Source organism: Coregonus clupeaformis, chromosome 19 (assembly GCF_020615455.1).
Source record: "Coregonus clupeaformis isolate EN_2021a chromosome 19, ASM2061545v1, whole genome shotgun sequence".
Classification (NCBI taxonomy): domain Eukaryota; kingdom Metazoa; phylum Chordata; class Actinopteri; order Salmoniformes; family Salmonidae; genus Coregonus; species Coregonus clupeaformis.
This window is the reverse complement of record NC_059210.1, coordinates 3,479,677-3,494,765: the sequence shown is the minus strand read 5'-3', so window position 1 is coordinate 3,494,765 and position 15,089 is coordinate 3,479,677. Positions and strand designations below refer to the sequence as shown.

Here is a 15,089-nt window from a genome sequence, read left to right as displayed (position 1 = left end):
ACAGAAAAGAATCACTGTCAGCTGGTGAGGTTAGCATATCGTGTGCCAGGGAACCAGCTACAATGTAGCGTTCTATCATGTGCAACTACAGTAAATGACTGATGCGCATTTTGAGATGGTCCAAGTTAAACTTCAACTTTCTCTTATGTTTGCAAGTATGGGCCCCATATGTTAATCAACATTGTGCTTGTAATGATTTTAAAAGTATGTGGACACCTGCTCGTCGAGCATCTCATTCCAAAATCATGGGCATTAATATGGAGTTGGTCCCCCCTTTGCTGCTATAACAGCCTCCACTCTTCTGGGAAGGCTTTCCACTAGATGTTGGAACATTGCTGCGGGGACTTGCTTCCATTCAGCCACAAGAGCATTAGTGAGGTCGGGCACTGATGTTGGGCGATTAGGCCTGGCTCGCAGTCGGTGTTCCAATTCATCCCAAAGGAGTTTGATGGGTTCAGGTCAGGGCTCTGTGCAGGCCAGTCAAGTTCTTCCACACCGATCTCGACAAACCATTTCTGTATGGACCTCGCTTAGTGCATCGGGGCATTGTCATGCTGAAACAGGAAATGGCATTCCCCAAACTGTTGCCACAAAGTTGGAAGCACAGAATCGTCTAGAATGTCACCGTATGCTGTAGCATTAAGATTTCCCTTCACTGGAACTAAGGGGCCCAGCCCAAACCATGAAAAACAGCCCAGACCATAATTCCTCCTCCACCAAACTTTACAGTTGGCACTATGCATTGGGGCAGGTAGCGTTCTCCTGGCATCCGCCAAACCCAGATTAGTCCGTCGGACTGCCAGATGGTGAAGCGTGATTCATCACTCCAGAGAACGCGTTTCCACTGCTCCAGAGTCCAATGGCGGTGATTTACACCACTCCAGCCGACGCTTGGCATTGTGCATGGTGATTTTAGGCTTATGTGCGGCTGCTCGGCCATGGAAATCCATTTCATGAAGCTCCCGACGAACAGTTATTGTGCTGACTTTGCATCCAGACGCAGTTTGGATCTCGGTAGTGAGTGTTGCAACCGAGGACAGACTATTTTTACGTGCTACGCACTTCAGCACTCGGTGTTCCCGTTCTGTGAGCTTGTGTGGCCTGCCACTTTGCAGCTGAGCCGTTGTTGCTCCTAGACATTTCCACTTCACAATAACAGCACTTACAGTTGACCGGGGCAGCTCTAGCAGGGCAGAAGTTTGATGAACTGACTTGTTGGAAAGGTGGCATCCTATGACGGTTTAAAGTCACTGAGCTCTTCAGTATGGGCCATTCTACTATCAATGTTTGTCTATAGAGATTGCATGGCAGTGTGCCCGATTTTATACACCTGTCAGCAATGGGTGTGGCTGAAATAGCCGAATCCACTAATTTGAAGGGGTGTCCACATACTTTGTATATCTAGTGTATACTAGACCTCACCTCTGACTTAGTTCTTATGGTAAGGGAACGGTCTGCAGCATGTTCCAGTGAAAACACCAATGTCATGACATACATTATTTATTATTTCTTCCAAATGTTCATCAAGTACACCACAAAAATATTAATATTCCTTCCTATTTTATAGCACACAGTTTTGGTACAGTAGTTCATTTCAACATAAAAAACAGTATCAATGCAGTACATCTTACTGTGTATAAAAATCACAAATAAGCAAGTCTATGTTCCTGTTGATTTGCATGTGGCAACAGTTCTCCAGCTGAGTGAGGTTGTCAGGGTGGTTGTCCTTCAGTCTGCATGGATTGTCCAGCAGAGGGCAGGGTTCGTCCTACCATACCAGTGTCTCCATGAAAATAACAGTCTCTCTCATTGCCTTGCATGTCCACAAGTTCATATCCCATGGCTCATGCAAAAGAGTCCCAAGCATAAAAATGTGGCATTTGTTTGGACTGTTGAGTCTCTTTCTCTCTCATGGTGGGAAAAGGAGTCTTACAAAAAAATTGCCCTTGCTCCAGAATTGAACTACTGTGTTGGTAGGTCCTTTATGTAGTTGAAGGTCTTTTAGAAAATATACAAGAGAACCACTGGCCATAAGAGAGGTGGAGCCTTGTTATGTCCATCTGCAGAGGGCCAATGAAGTGGCCAGAGAAGCCAAGAAGAGGGCCACCGATAGGCTGATCTCTGAAGCTCCTCCACAGTCTTTCGCATCTTCCTAAAATCAGCAAGAAGAGAAGAACATTTCAAAATTTATTCATAAATCCTCATATCATTTTTTTGGGCTGTGGAGACTCTTTTTAAATCGGTTATTTGAATAACCCTTTGTATAACCATGTGTATGGTTCTTCATTACAAAGTTAGAACCAGAGGGTTCTTCATTACACTGTAAACAATCCTGGCTACTGGTTGCAGTGAAAATACGGTAACTATACAAAAAGTAACTGTATTTCTAGACATAGATTAAGGTACACTACACTCGGCGGTCCCGTTCTGTGAGCTTGTGTGGCCTACCACTTCGCGGCTGAGCTGTTGTTGCTCCTAAACGTTTCCACTTCACAATAACAGCACTTACAATTGACAGGGGCAGCTCTAGCAGGGCAGAAGTTTGACGAACTGACTTGTTGGAAAGGTGGCATCCTATGACGGTGCCACGTTGAAAGTCACTGAGCTCTTCAGTTCGGCCATTCTACTGCCAATGTTTGTCTATGGAGATTGCATGGCTGTGTGCTCAAGTTTTTAAACCTGTCAGCAACGGGTGTGGCTTTAATAGCCGAATCCACTAATTTGAAGGGGTGTCCACATATTTTTGTATATATAGTGTATTATTGCTATAAGGGACAGTATGCTGCTATATTCTGATTGCTTGGGAGTCACCCTCACTTGGGATTTGAACTCACAACCTCAAGTTTGTCAGCAACCTGAATTTTCTGCTATGCCACCGGGTCTGTGAGTATGATAGAGAGTGTTTTAAGATAAGAACCAACAAACATTCTGTGCTCGATAAAATCAGATCCGTTTTAGCCAACATCCGCATAGTGGTTGTTTTTACAGTGCCAGAGGTGGAACTGCGGTAGAGCTGTCAAATCCACAAGCGGCTCCTGGCATTATACCTGAAGCGAAAATTGCCATTGGCTGCACGGAGTCGCATTAACAGAAATCCCATGCAGCCTTGTTTACAAGTTCGAACATTGGAATGTGAGATGTAATCTATACTTCGATTAGGATGATAGAATCCTCATTATTTTGTTGAATGATTTTTCAATTTGAGCGTAATTAATTCTATATAGCCTACACTTTCTTGTTCTGAACTTTTTACGTGAGTGGGGCGGGTGGGGCTTTGTGACAATGATCGCTAGAGCAGCTGCTCACCGATTTGACAGCTCCAACACAGTTCCACCTCTGACACCGCCAAAACATCCGCTATGCGAGTGTCTGCTATTGCCGGTTAACACTTGATCTGATTGAATCTAGGCCTCTGTCATTTGTCCCTATGGGGGAAACCTTTTTTGGTGCTATGTAGAACCCTTTGATTTTTTAGAACCCTCTCACAAGGAACCCTAGGTGGGTTCTTTGTTTTGTCCCTGTAAGGGAACCCATTTTGGTTCTACGTAGAACCCTCTCATGAAGAACCCTCTGGTTCCATGGTTCTGTCATCTGCCCCTATGGGGGAATCCTTTTGGGTGCCATGTATAACCCTTTGATTTGTCCCTGTAGGGGAACCCTTTTGAGTTCCATATAGAACCCTCTCATGAAGAACCCTCTGGTTCCATGGTTCTGTCATCTGCCCCTATGGGGGAATCCTTTTGGGTGCCATGTATAACCCTTTGATTTGTCCCTGTAGGGGAACCCTTTTGAGTTCCATATAGAAACCTCTCATGAAGAACCCTCTGGTTGCAGGTAGAACCAATGACAGGTTCTACAGTTATACTTATAGCATACTCCAGATGAGCTTATGGCACACACTGTTAGGTACTCACAAAATCAAGTAGAAAAGGTAGTTTATATTCAATGTAGGTCGGGGCAATGTACTGGAGGGGGCTCGTTAGCATATTTGGGGGCATGGTCTAAAATATGTTGTATTTGTGCCAACCGTTAGTGGAAGTGTTGTACCAGTTTAAAGGTCCAATGCTGCTGTTTTTATTGCAATATCAAATGATTTATGGGTAACAATTAAGTACCTTACTGTGTTTTTAATTCAAATGGTCAAAAAGAGAAAACCATTTCTCAAGCATGGATTTTGCTTGGACTGTGTGTGAGTGGTCTGAAAGAGGGGCCTACTTGGAAGAGCCTAATGGGAGGGATGTGAAACCTGAAAACTAGCTATTTTTGGCAGAGAGGAGGGCAAACTCTCTTTGCTATTGATCTATTAACTTAAACCTATTAACAAAAGCCCCACCCAGCCAAACAAGCTGACATTTCAGGCGGTCTTTTCAAACAGCTCTTACACTTAAAGTGCATTTTCATAATTTTACAGTATTATTTCAACCTCATAGTGTGGAAATAGATATAAAACACAGGGAAATTATTGTTTTTGACTGCATTGCTCCTTTAAGTGATTTCATCTTGCGTTGATGAAGGTCGATCACCTCATTTGTCCACTCCCAGTTCTATAATAATAATAATATGCCATTTAGCAGACACTTTTATCCAAAGCGACTTACAGTCATGCGTGCATACATTTTTTGTGTATGTGTGGTCCCGGGGATCGAACCCACTACCTTGGCGTTACAAGCGCCGTGCTCTACCAGCTGAGCTACAGAGGACCACATGTTCTACAATCTTTGTAAGAGCTTTTGACAATCAAGAGCTGCACTGTTAAGAGGTTACTGTGCATTTTGCAGTAAGTTAATGGCAGTTTGTCAACAGGAAGTTCATGTTTATTTTTCAATAATATACGGTCAACTTGCTGCAAGTAGTTATTGTAAAATTCACAGTTACTTACTGTGGCTGATCTCTGTCACGCTCACTGACCTGATGGTGTGGCAGCAAGGTCAATTTTCTGTCAACCAAGGCCCGGTGAGGCTGAGTCCCGAATGTGCTCATCACAAATAATGCTTAGTAGTTGTCAACTAATGTTAAGCTATATCTTGTAATCAGAAAAGTTAGTGTGAATTTTACATTAACTTACTGACAGCTGGTTGCCAGTTAGGGACTGCAAAATGTAAAGCAACTTCCAGGCAACTAACTGCCATTAAGCTACTGTGAAAATGCACAGTAACTTCTTAACAGTGCAGCTCTTTATTGTCACATTCTCTTACAAAGATTGCAGAACTGACAGTATTAAAAGAGGTGCTCAAACTTTAACAACACAACCATCAACCACTTACACTGGTACAACACTTCCACTGACGTTTGGTACAAACACAAATTCAGAAACTTGTTGTTGTTTACCGTACGTTCACTGCAACCAGTAGCCTGTAGTGTACCGTAACATTACAGGAACTTTTTAACAGTGTAAGAACAGGATGGTTCTTCACAACCATCACAACAGTAAAGAACCTTTCCTGATAGGCAAATCAATGCTTACACATATCACTCTTACCCCTGACAAAGAACCCCTCAACAACCTTTGAGTGTACTGCTTTATATTGATTGACACAACAATCTACTTTGACTATTCATCTCTGTGAATCCCATTCCATTTAAATGTAACAAACACTTCTCTATTTGAATTTCAACATGCCTGCTATGCTAAGCCTGTAGCCAATTACAGGAATTAACTCAATATTACACCATTGTACAATGAGGAGGAAGAGGGCTGACCTTAGGATGATAGGCGTGACAGGAGTTTGGGCGCCGGCGGACTTTCTGAGATTTCATCCTGTTACACTTGACTGATGCATTGTATTTGACCTCCTTGGGCTCCAGGGTGATGGAGGAGTACTGGCGGGAGCAGTCACAGTCCGCCTGGACCACCATCAACACCAGGTTACTTTCAGGGACCGCCTGCACCACAAACATCCTGGAACACAGCACATTCCGTTAACATTACATTCTGGAACACAAGTTCAGTTAAACAAGATTCAGTTACATTCTGGAATAAAAAAATACTCAGTTAATATAACATTGGGGACACGCTGAGAAACTCTAATGTAGTGAAATGTAGGGCTCTTTAGCACTGATATTCTGGCAGTTCAGATAATTGCAGGTTGGTATCATGGCCATAAGATGGCGCCACCACAGTGGAGTTGATTGTCTGATGAATGTTCTTACTTCTGACATCGGCCACATTTGATGAGGCTGTTGGTCTCTCTGATGGAGGAATCGTACATGAAGCCAGGATACTCTGTGTCACACGGCTGCAGCGCGTCAACCTTCTTGGCTTTATGGGCTAATGAGGATAAAGTAAACATTAATGTAATGTTTGTTTGTTTCAAAGAAGTGCATACTTACACACACACACACTCACTCACTCACTCACTCACTCACTCACTCACTCACTCACTCACTCACTCACTCACTCACTCACTCACTCACTCACACTCATACACTCACACACAGTACTTATACCCGCCCACATCTACAGGCACCCATCCCAGAGCTGTGGATCTCTACTCACATGTATGGTAGCCAGCCTTGGCTGTGTGTTGGGAATCACAGTGGAGAGGAGATGGATGGTGCACCATTCACAATGGACCACAGACAAATGAACATGGCAATGGGAGTGACCATGGGTGAGAAAATGGATGGGAGACAGCATTTGGATGAGAGACAATGACATGTGAATGAGACAGAGACATTTAGACACGGTATGAAAACTGCAGGATGATTCATCAAGGGAATATGAAAGCACAAACATGTATTATGTTGAAAGTGACTCTCCCTTCTCAGGTATGGATCCAAATATCCTCTTTGCAATGGCCTTTGTCACAAAGTATTAAGAGCGTAATTTACCGTCTACAACGTAATCCGAGTGCCACAACCCACAGAAGTTGAACTCCAGTAAGAACCTGTACAGAAGTAGAGTTGTTGGAGAGAAAAGACGGTTTAAAAAAACAATTAATTTCTCCCAAACTCAGCCCAAGAAGTGCATCTCATACTTACATCAACATGTGAGAGAAGAACCATTTGATCACTGTCGCAAGGCCGTAAAAAGGCTATAGGAAGGAGAGATGGAGATACAGAGAGAGAGAGAGTTGAAAGAGAAGAAAACAACAGGTAACTCAGGTGAAAGAGAGCAAGAAGAGAGCATCTGCTAAGTTACCATATTATTCAATCAGCAGGTAACATTTTATAATAACTTGCATCATAAGCCATTAATAAATGGTTCATGATTTGCTGATTATCTGTTAATCTTTATAACTATATATTATTGCCATTGAGCAATTGATTAAAGATAAATAAATAAAGTTGCATACTGTATATATGTTCCCAACAATTGAATGGGTAAACGTAACCAACGTTTAAACTTGTAGTGCCTTCTTCATGGTTGAGCAATTGATAAAGCAATTGAAAAACATGCTTATTGTCACGCCCTGGCTCTGGGGACACTTATATGTTGAGCCAGGGTGTGTAGGGTCTATGTTTTGTGTTCTATGTTCAGTGTCTAGTTCATGTGTTTTCTAGGTTGTCCGGGGTGGTTCTCAATCAGAGGCAACGAGAATCAGCTGTTGCTTGTTGTTTCTGATTGGGACCCATACTTAGGCAGCCTGTTGTGCACTTGTGTTTTGTGGGATCTTGTTCCGTGTAGGTTTGTGTATGACCGAGGACGTCACGTTTCGTTTTGTAATCATTGTTTAAGTTCTCATTAAAAGAGATGTACGCATATCACGCTGCGCCTGGCATGACTTACACTGAGCAGAGGGCGAGCATTACTGGAATGACTGTGTCCTGATCTACACATCCCCTGGTAGTCGTACAGTGACACCCTGTTGGACAAACACACAACAATTAGGTAGTTAGGGGTTACATAACCTTGCACAATAGGTTCAATCAATGGTATAATATGTACAACATAATGTAGCTTCTCTTACTTCTTGAACATGCCTGACTTGATCAACGCTGTCATCACAGATCCGTCCACTTCCCCAAAGAAACGTCCGACCTATAGAGACAATGTCAACATCAAGCTCTAAGTCACCCCAGAGCTTTATCACTATATGATTATACATCACTTCAGAGTCAGAGAGATGGAGTCAGAGGGAGATTCTGTAACACCAAAAAGGCGTTCCGTATCTTACGTTATGGAAGCTGCCCTATTAGTAAGCTGTTAGTAAACACTTTCATTTGTTATAGTCAACATGAACATCATCTATTGGATCCTAGAGGCTTAAAGGCCCAGTGCAGTCAACAACGTGATTTTCCTGTGTTTTATGTATATTTCCACACTATGAGGTTGGAAAAATACTGTGAAATGGTGAAAATTATGATAATGCCATTTTAGTGTAAGAGCTGTTTGAAAATATCGGCTGAAATTTCACCCTGTTTTGGTGGGATGGAGTTTTGGCCTGCCTGGTGACATCACCAGGTGGTAAATTAGTTAATAGACCAAAAAGAAAGAGAGTTCCAAACCACTATGCCAATAACAGCTAGTATTCAGTTTTCCCCACCCCACTCAGACCACTCCCAAACAGTCTTAGCAAAATTCTTGCTTGAGAAATTGCTCTTTGCTAAGAAGCTGTTTTTGTTTATTTTTGACCATTTTAATTGAAAACAGTCACAGTAAGGTACTTAATTGTTACCCAGAAATGATTTGATATTAAGATAAAAACAGCTGCATTGGACCCCAAACCACTCATTCCTTTAATTTACAGTGTTAAATAACACAAATATGTGAGAACAATATTTTTTGTGAACAAATGTTTCGTTTTGGCATTATAATATGGTTGTTAGCAACATGGGAAATCGTTGTGGAAATCTGTTGCAGCTCAAGTCAACTACAAAATCCACAATGCAATGCTGTCTCTATGAGCTGGCTGGCTATCTAGCTAGCAAACGTAGATACACACAATAATACCGAAGACACTATCAGCATCTAACATAGCTAGTTAGCTGTAAAATCACCTGCACTATCAATTTAGGAGTCTACAATCTCACCATGTTCAACCTGCAGATCGATGTGCCTCACAGAGTGGAGTCTAACATTCACAACGGGAGATATACTTTGAGGAGATGGGAAACGTTGCCCATGCTAAGTCAATAGGCAGCATGGTGCATTCTGTGCGATTTTGGGACAAGGAGCACTCTCCATCAAGGAGTGAATGGGAGTCTATTGGGCACTAGCTCAAAAACCCAACATTAGCATGAATTTTGTAAACAAGAAGTACAACATTACAAATCTTTTCCGAGATGTGAGATAATTCACTTGCTATCTGTAGTATCGTATAGCTTTGGAATCGTGACATTACCTACTTTTGAGCACATATGCACTGACTTTGAGAAGGGATCGAGTGACAATTAGCTTACCAACCGCGTGACGCAGCATGACAACGTGAACGCAATTGGTCGACAGTCTGCTGTGTGAGGCATTATAAATTCCTTCATTTTAATTGGACTAGACAATAGGAAAAATGTGGCAGACGTTAAATTACACATTTCTCGAAGTAGGACGCAAACAAATGATAGTCCCCTGTAGCTCAGTTGGTAGAGCATGGCGCTTGCAACGCCAGGGTTGTGGGTTCGTTTCCCACGGGGGGCCAGTATGAAAAATGTATGCACTCACTAACTGTAAGTCGCTCTGGATAAGAGCGTCTGCTAAATGACGTAAATGTAATGATCAATGGCTCATTCGAGAGAAGATTACCTCCAGAGTTATGACATCGGCCAGTATTGAAATCTGACATGTATGATAGACGTTTTCGCAATCTGAAAGTCGTATTCCTATTAACTTCCAGTGTAGTGAGAGCGACCTTATCACGGTGCTACGTCATACCGGACGGATTTCTGCCTGCTTGAACGCCAATAACTCAGATACACATGAAAACATGAAATGACCCAGGGAATTGATAGAACATCACTCAGAGATGCACAAAAACAACATAACATTCAAAATGGGTGAACCTTTCCTTTAAGTTATCTCCATCCAGTATTCTGTACCTCTACTATATGTATTTACCTGTTACTATCATGTACTGTATGTTCATGTCATGTTAGAGTACTGTTGTCTGTGAATGAGTGTCACAGCTTATTCAATATGACAGAGAGAGAGGTTAACCTAACCTAAAGTACAGTATACACTCCCCTCTCTCTTTCTTCACTCTTTCTTCTCTTGCTGTAGCACATCTCTGTTCCCCTGAATTATTCAAGGCCACTTTGTTTTAGCAACCCTGTCCAAGTTAACAAGTCATCCTCTCTCCTCCTCCCCTTTCTCTCTATGTGCGGCTGACACTTTATTTCAATCAGATATAAAGATAAATAAATAAATATAGAGAGAAGGGGAGAAGAGGAAAATAATTTCCCTGTGGCCTTTTAAGTGATTCAGTGTTTGCTGAGTTTGTGTGTGTGTTTGCTGAGTGTGTGTGTGTGTTTGCAGAGTGTGGGCTTCGGTCCCGGAATTGAACTTGACGCTCTATTTACCTGTCAGAAATGTTGTGAAATAAAACTGCAACAACGTTTCGGCGGAAAGATTTGCAAACAATGCATCCATCATAGTATGGGAATCCAATGCAGTTCCAAAGCAGTGTGTCCTCGATCAAATCTATTACCGACAAACTACATGTTGTGTAGTCAGCATCTAGACTTTGTTTCTGCTTAGTCATAGTCTAGTAAAATAAAAATAAATGTTTTATTGTCACATACACCGGATAGGTGCAGTGAAACGTGTTGTTTTACAGGGTCAGCCATAGTTGTACGGCACCCCTGGAACAAATTAAGGTTATGTGTCTTGCTCAAGGGCACATCAGCAGATTATTCACCTTGTCGGCTCGGGTATTTGAATCAGCGACCTTTCGGTTACTGGCCCAACGCTCTAACCGCGAGGCTACCAGCTGCCTCGCGGTTAGAGAAAAAGTTAGAGAAAAAGAGACAGGATTGTGTCGAGGCACAGATCTGGGGAAGGGTACCAAAAATTTTCTGCAACATTGAAGGTCCCCAAGAACACAGTGGCCTCCATCCTTCTTAAATGGAAGAAGTTTGGAACCATCAAGACTCTTCCTAGAGCTGGCCGCCCGGCAAACCTGAGCAATCGGGGGAGAAGGGCCTTGGTCAGGGAGGTGACCAAGAACCTGATGGTCACTCTGACAAAGCTCCAGAGTTCCTATGTGGAGATGGGAGAACCTTCCAGAAGGATAACCATCTCTGCAGCACTCCACCAATCAGGCCTTTATGGTGGAGTGGCCAGACGGAAGCCACTCCTCAATAAAAGGCACATGACAGCCCGCTTGGAGTTTGCCAAAAGGCACCTAAAGGATTCTCAGAACATGAGAAACAAGATTCTCTGGTCTGATGAAATCAAGATTGAACTCTTTGGCCTGAATGCCAAGCGTCATGTCTGGAGGAAACCGCTCATCACCTGGCCAATACCATCCCTACGGTGAAGCATGTTGGTGGCAGCATCATGCTGTGGGGATGTTTTTCAGTGGCAGGGACTGGGAGACTAGTCAGGATCGATGGAAAGATGAACAGAGCAAAGTACAGAGAGATACTTGATGAAAACCTGCTCCAGAGCACTCAGGACCTCAGACTGGGGCGAAGGTTCACCTTCCAACAGGACAACAACCCTAAGCACACAGCCAAGACAGCGTAGGAGTGGCTTCAGGACAAATCTCTGAATGTCCTTGAGTGGCCCAGCCAGAGCCCGGACTTGAACCCGTTCTAACATCTCTGGAGAGACCTGAAAATAGCTGTGCAGCCACGCTCCCACATCCAACCTGACAGAGCTTGAGAGGATCTGCAGAGAAGAATGGGAGAAACTCCCCAAATACAGGTGTGCCAAGCTTGCAGTGTGATACCCAAGAAGACTTGAGGCTGTAATCGCTGCCAAAAGTGCTTCAACAACAAAGTACAGAGTAACAAAATGTGGAGAAAGTGAAGGGGTCTGAATACTTTCCGAATGCACTGTATGTACATTAGATGGTGTCCATATTGATCGTGTCCCTGCTTACAAATATCTGGACATCTGTATAGATGAAAAGCTGTCTTTTAAAAAGCATATTGTTGAGTTAGTTAAGAAGCTGAGAATAAAAATGGGCTTCTTCTATAGAAATAGGTCCTGCCTCTCACTAGAAAGTAGATTATTCAGTCAAAGCTGCCACTTCATTAAAGCCGTTAGATGGAGTTGATCATAGTGCACTGCGCTTTATTACGGGCGCCAATTTGAGCAATCATCACTGCATTCTCTCTTTGATGTCACTTAGGTTGATACAGTGCTATGTTTTCATTTATAAAGCCCTTTTACAAAAGGTCTCACTGCACCTAACATCTTTACTGAACTTTAGACTTACGAGTTACCACACCCGGGATGGCCACTCTGGAAATTCCTTTTGTCTCAACTAAGTTAGGTAAATCATCTTTTAGTTTTTGTGCACCTTATTTGCACCTTATTTGTGGAACAATCTTCAAAATGTTCTTACATTTGATGTTTTGGGTCTCTAGGGCAATTCAGAAAGCTGATTGAGGACCTTATTACTGATGATTGTGTTTTTTTTTTTTGACTGGGTTTTTCTTTCAGTTTGCATTTTGTATTTCTATTTTCATGTGTGTATTTTCTGTAATTTATGTAATTCAGGGATGATCTATAAAATAGATGTTGTTCTCAGTATGTCTACCTGATAAAATAAAGGTTAAATAAAATAAAATAAATACCTTGGTACATTAGACATTTTAAAGAAGTTATGTATGACCCATTTCTTGAAGTCATCACTGCTTCCATATCTCCTATGATTAAATATTTAGAGCTCTGCCTTAGCCCAATCCCTCTCTCGGAATAAAAAGGGAGGGATACTCTTGGTGTTTCCACAAAACTTGTCCTAACCTCAGCAAAATGTACCCGGGGTAGCACTAAATCATACTATCTGCTTAGTAAGGTTTGCTTTTAGTTCCTTACTGAGACAATAACATATGGAATTAAAAGGGAAAATGTAAATACTTCATCCTTGGTTTGGCCTGAGTAGCCTTAATGTTAGTGAATGTTTTATTTCCTCTGGGACTGGCAGTGACTGCAGCAAGAATACTTTTATGAGTAGATCAGCTTGAAAGTTGAGCTGACAGACGTTTTGCACTGTTTCACTTTGGATGTAGTCATCAATCTAGCAAGAGGACAATATTTTATTAATGTAGTAGTGCTTCCCCCCCTAGAAAGCTATGACCTTTGGCTTTCCCCTTGAATTGTTTATTTATGTATGAGAAAAAAACACTTTTCAACCCATATGATGTAGTATGCAATAAAAGTATAATTAAACATACAAATCTGATGATATGATTATTTTTTTTAATGAATGAATAAGCCTTTTCAGACTTTATAATATGTCCATATATAGTTATAATCTGTTTTAGGAACATCTACCTAAAATATTTCACATTCTTTATTACTTTACCAAACATATCATGACATTAGTGATAGTCAAAATCTGTTACATTTGTGAACTTCTAAATCAACATTAAATGGGCAATTTAAACAGCGTGCGTCCCTCCTATAAAGAAGGGCTATGTAAAGGGCTCGATTTTGTCATTCTGAGCATATGCAGTGTCTGCCTCCGACGTAAAACATTCTTTGGACTTCCACACAAAATTACTTCTTGACTTATTTTAGGTTTAAGGAAGTGTGTAGGTCGTATTCTTTATCATAGAGCTATGAAAGTATGTATTTCGATCCACCTGCTAGAGACAAATTCAGCGATTGCTTTGCCATGTCTGTGCCATGAAGCAGTCGAGCTGGATAAATGTTTTTCTAAGGGCCGCCCCTTTGACGTGATGTCAATGTGAAGTGATATAAATCGATGTAATGATGCAGCCAACCACCAGAGGGGGGGAAATACAAGTTTATTCGACAGAGGACCTTTACATGGTCCAAGGAAGGTCTGGATTTCTGTCTTCTGACTTACAGAACGGTGGGAAATCAATAAAATAAGTAATGTAAACATATCAATATTTCTAAAAGTAATTCTAGTGGCAGATTTGGGAACTGTCAGCTTAAGAGGTTTTAATATTGCAGATTAGTAGGTTCTATCATTTTAATTGTTTGCATCATTTCTAATTCCCCTTATTTATGTTATTTCTATATATATTTTTTCTGCCCTACCCTAACATCCCAACCCTACCATCCCTACACTAATTGGAGTAAGCTAACGGACAACAATTCTTCTACTGCTACTTACAGGTATTTCGCTCACATCTATGGTACCTGTTGTTAAATAATTATACATATATTCCTAATTTCCTCCTTCAAGTGCAGGATTTTCACCCACAGCGTCCAATCCATCATTCATTCTGATTTTAACTCCAATCCTCCGATGTCCACAGATTAACCCATCTTTCCCAGTATATTGCTATTTTTCTATTTCCTTTTGCAATACATCCCTCCATTTTACTATGATGTCTTACGAGGGTTCCTGAACCTAAAATTTCTAGCGATATAAAAAATAAATACTTTACCCAAGAGTATAACGATATTTCCCATTGACTGATCTTGGTTTTTCAGATCCCCTAACAATACAGTTTGCATTTCCATCTGAACCCTGATATTATGACATAACAACCATTCCTGGACCTGACTCCAAAAGCGAGCCACCAATGGAAAGTACCAGATTTTGTTTCCTTGTAGCAAAGTCTGCACAAGGCTGACTGTTCAATGCCCCATATGCCCTACCCTATGCTTTGACTTCTTTCTCCCCTCTCTCTCCAGATGAAATCTTGCGACTTGTGACGGCCGGTCACCCAACAACCTGCCCGCTTGACCCTATCCCCTCCTCTCTTCTCCAGACCATTTCCGGAGACCTTCTCCCTTACCTCACCTCGCTCATCAACTCATCCTTGACCGCTGGCTATGTCCCTTCCGTCTTCAAGAGAGCGAGAGTTGCACCCCTTCTCAAAAAACCTACACTCGATCCCTCCGATGTCAACAACTACAGACCAGTATCCCTTCTTATTTTCTCTCCAAAACTCTTGAGCATGCCGTCTTTAGCCAACTCTCTTGCTATCTCTCTCAGAATGACCTTCTTGATCCAAACCAGTCAGGTTTCAAGACTGGTCATTCAACTGAGACTGCTCTTCTCTGT

At 41.9% G+C, this 15,089-nt stretch overlaps 1 protein-coding gene across 2 annotated transcripts in view; it reads right to left on the bottom strand.

Moving 5' to 3' along the window:
* Positions 1-1,484: 1,484 nt before the first annotated feature.
* The window catches only part of LOC121531704 (voltage-dependent calcium channel subunit alpha-2/delta-4), an 87,068-nt gene continuing 73,463 nt past the window's right edge, over positions 1,485-15,089 (bottom strand). Inside the window, exons 30-37 of one of the 2 annotated variants that reach the window (XM_041837089.1) lie at positions 7,911-7,981; positions 7,730-7,805; positions 6,982-7,034; positions 6,832-6,887; positions 6,497-6,517; positions 6,151-6,268; positions 5,701-5,899; positions 1,485-2,152 (exon numbers count right to left, since the gene is read on the bottom strand). In XM_041837089.1, the coding sequence (XP_041693023.1) occupies positions 2,051-2,152; positions 5,701-5,899; positions 6,151-6,268; positions 6,497-6,517; positions 6,832-6,887; positions 6,982-7,034; positions 7,730-7,805; positions 7,911-7,981 (696 nt within the window). In that variant the 3' untranslated portion in view covers positions 1,485-2,050. The remainder of the gene's footprint in view (positions 2,153-5,700; positions 5,900-6,150; positions 6,269-6,496; positions 6,518-6,831; positions 6,888-6,981; positions 7,035-7,729; positions 7,806-7,910; positions 7,982-15,089) is intronic. The other variant, XM_041837090.1, reaches the window with a different exon arrangement.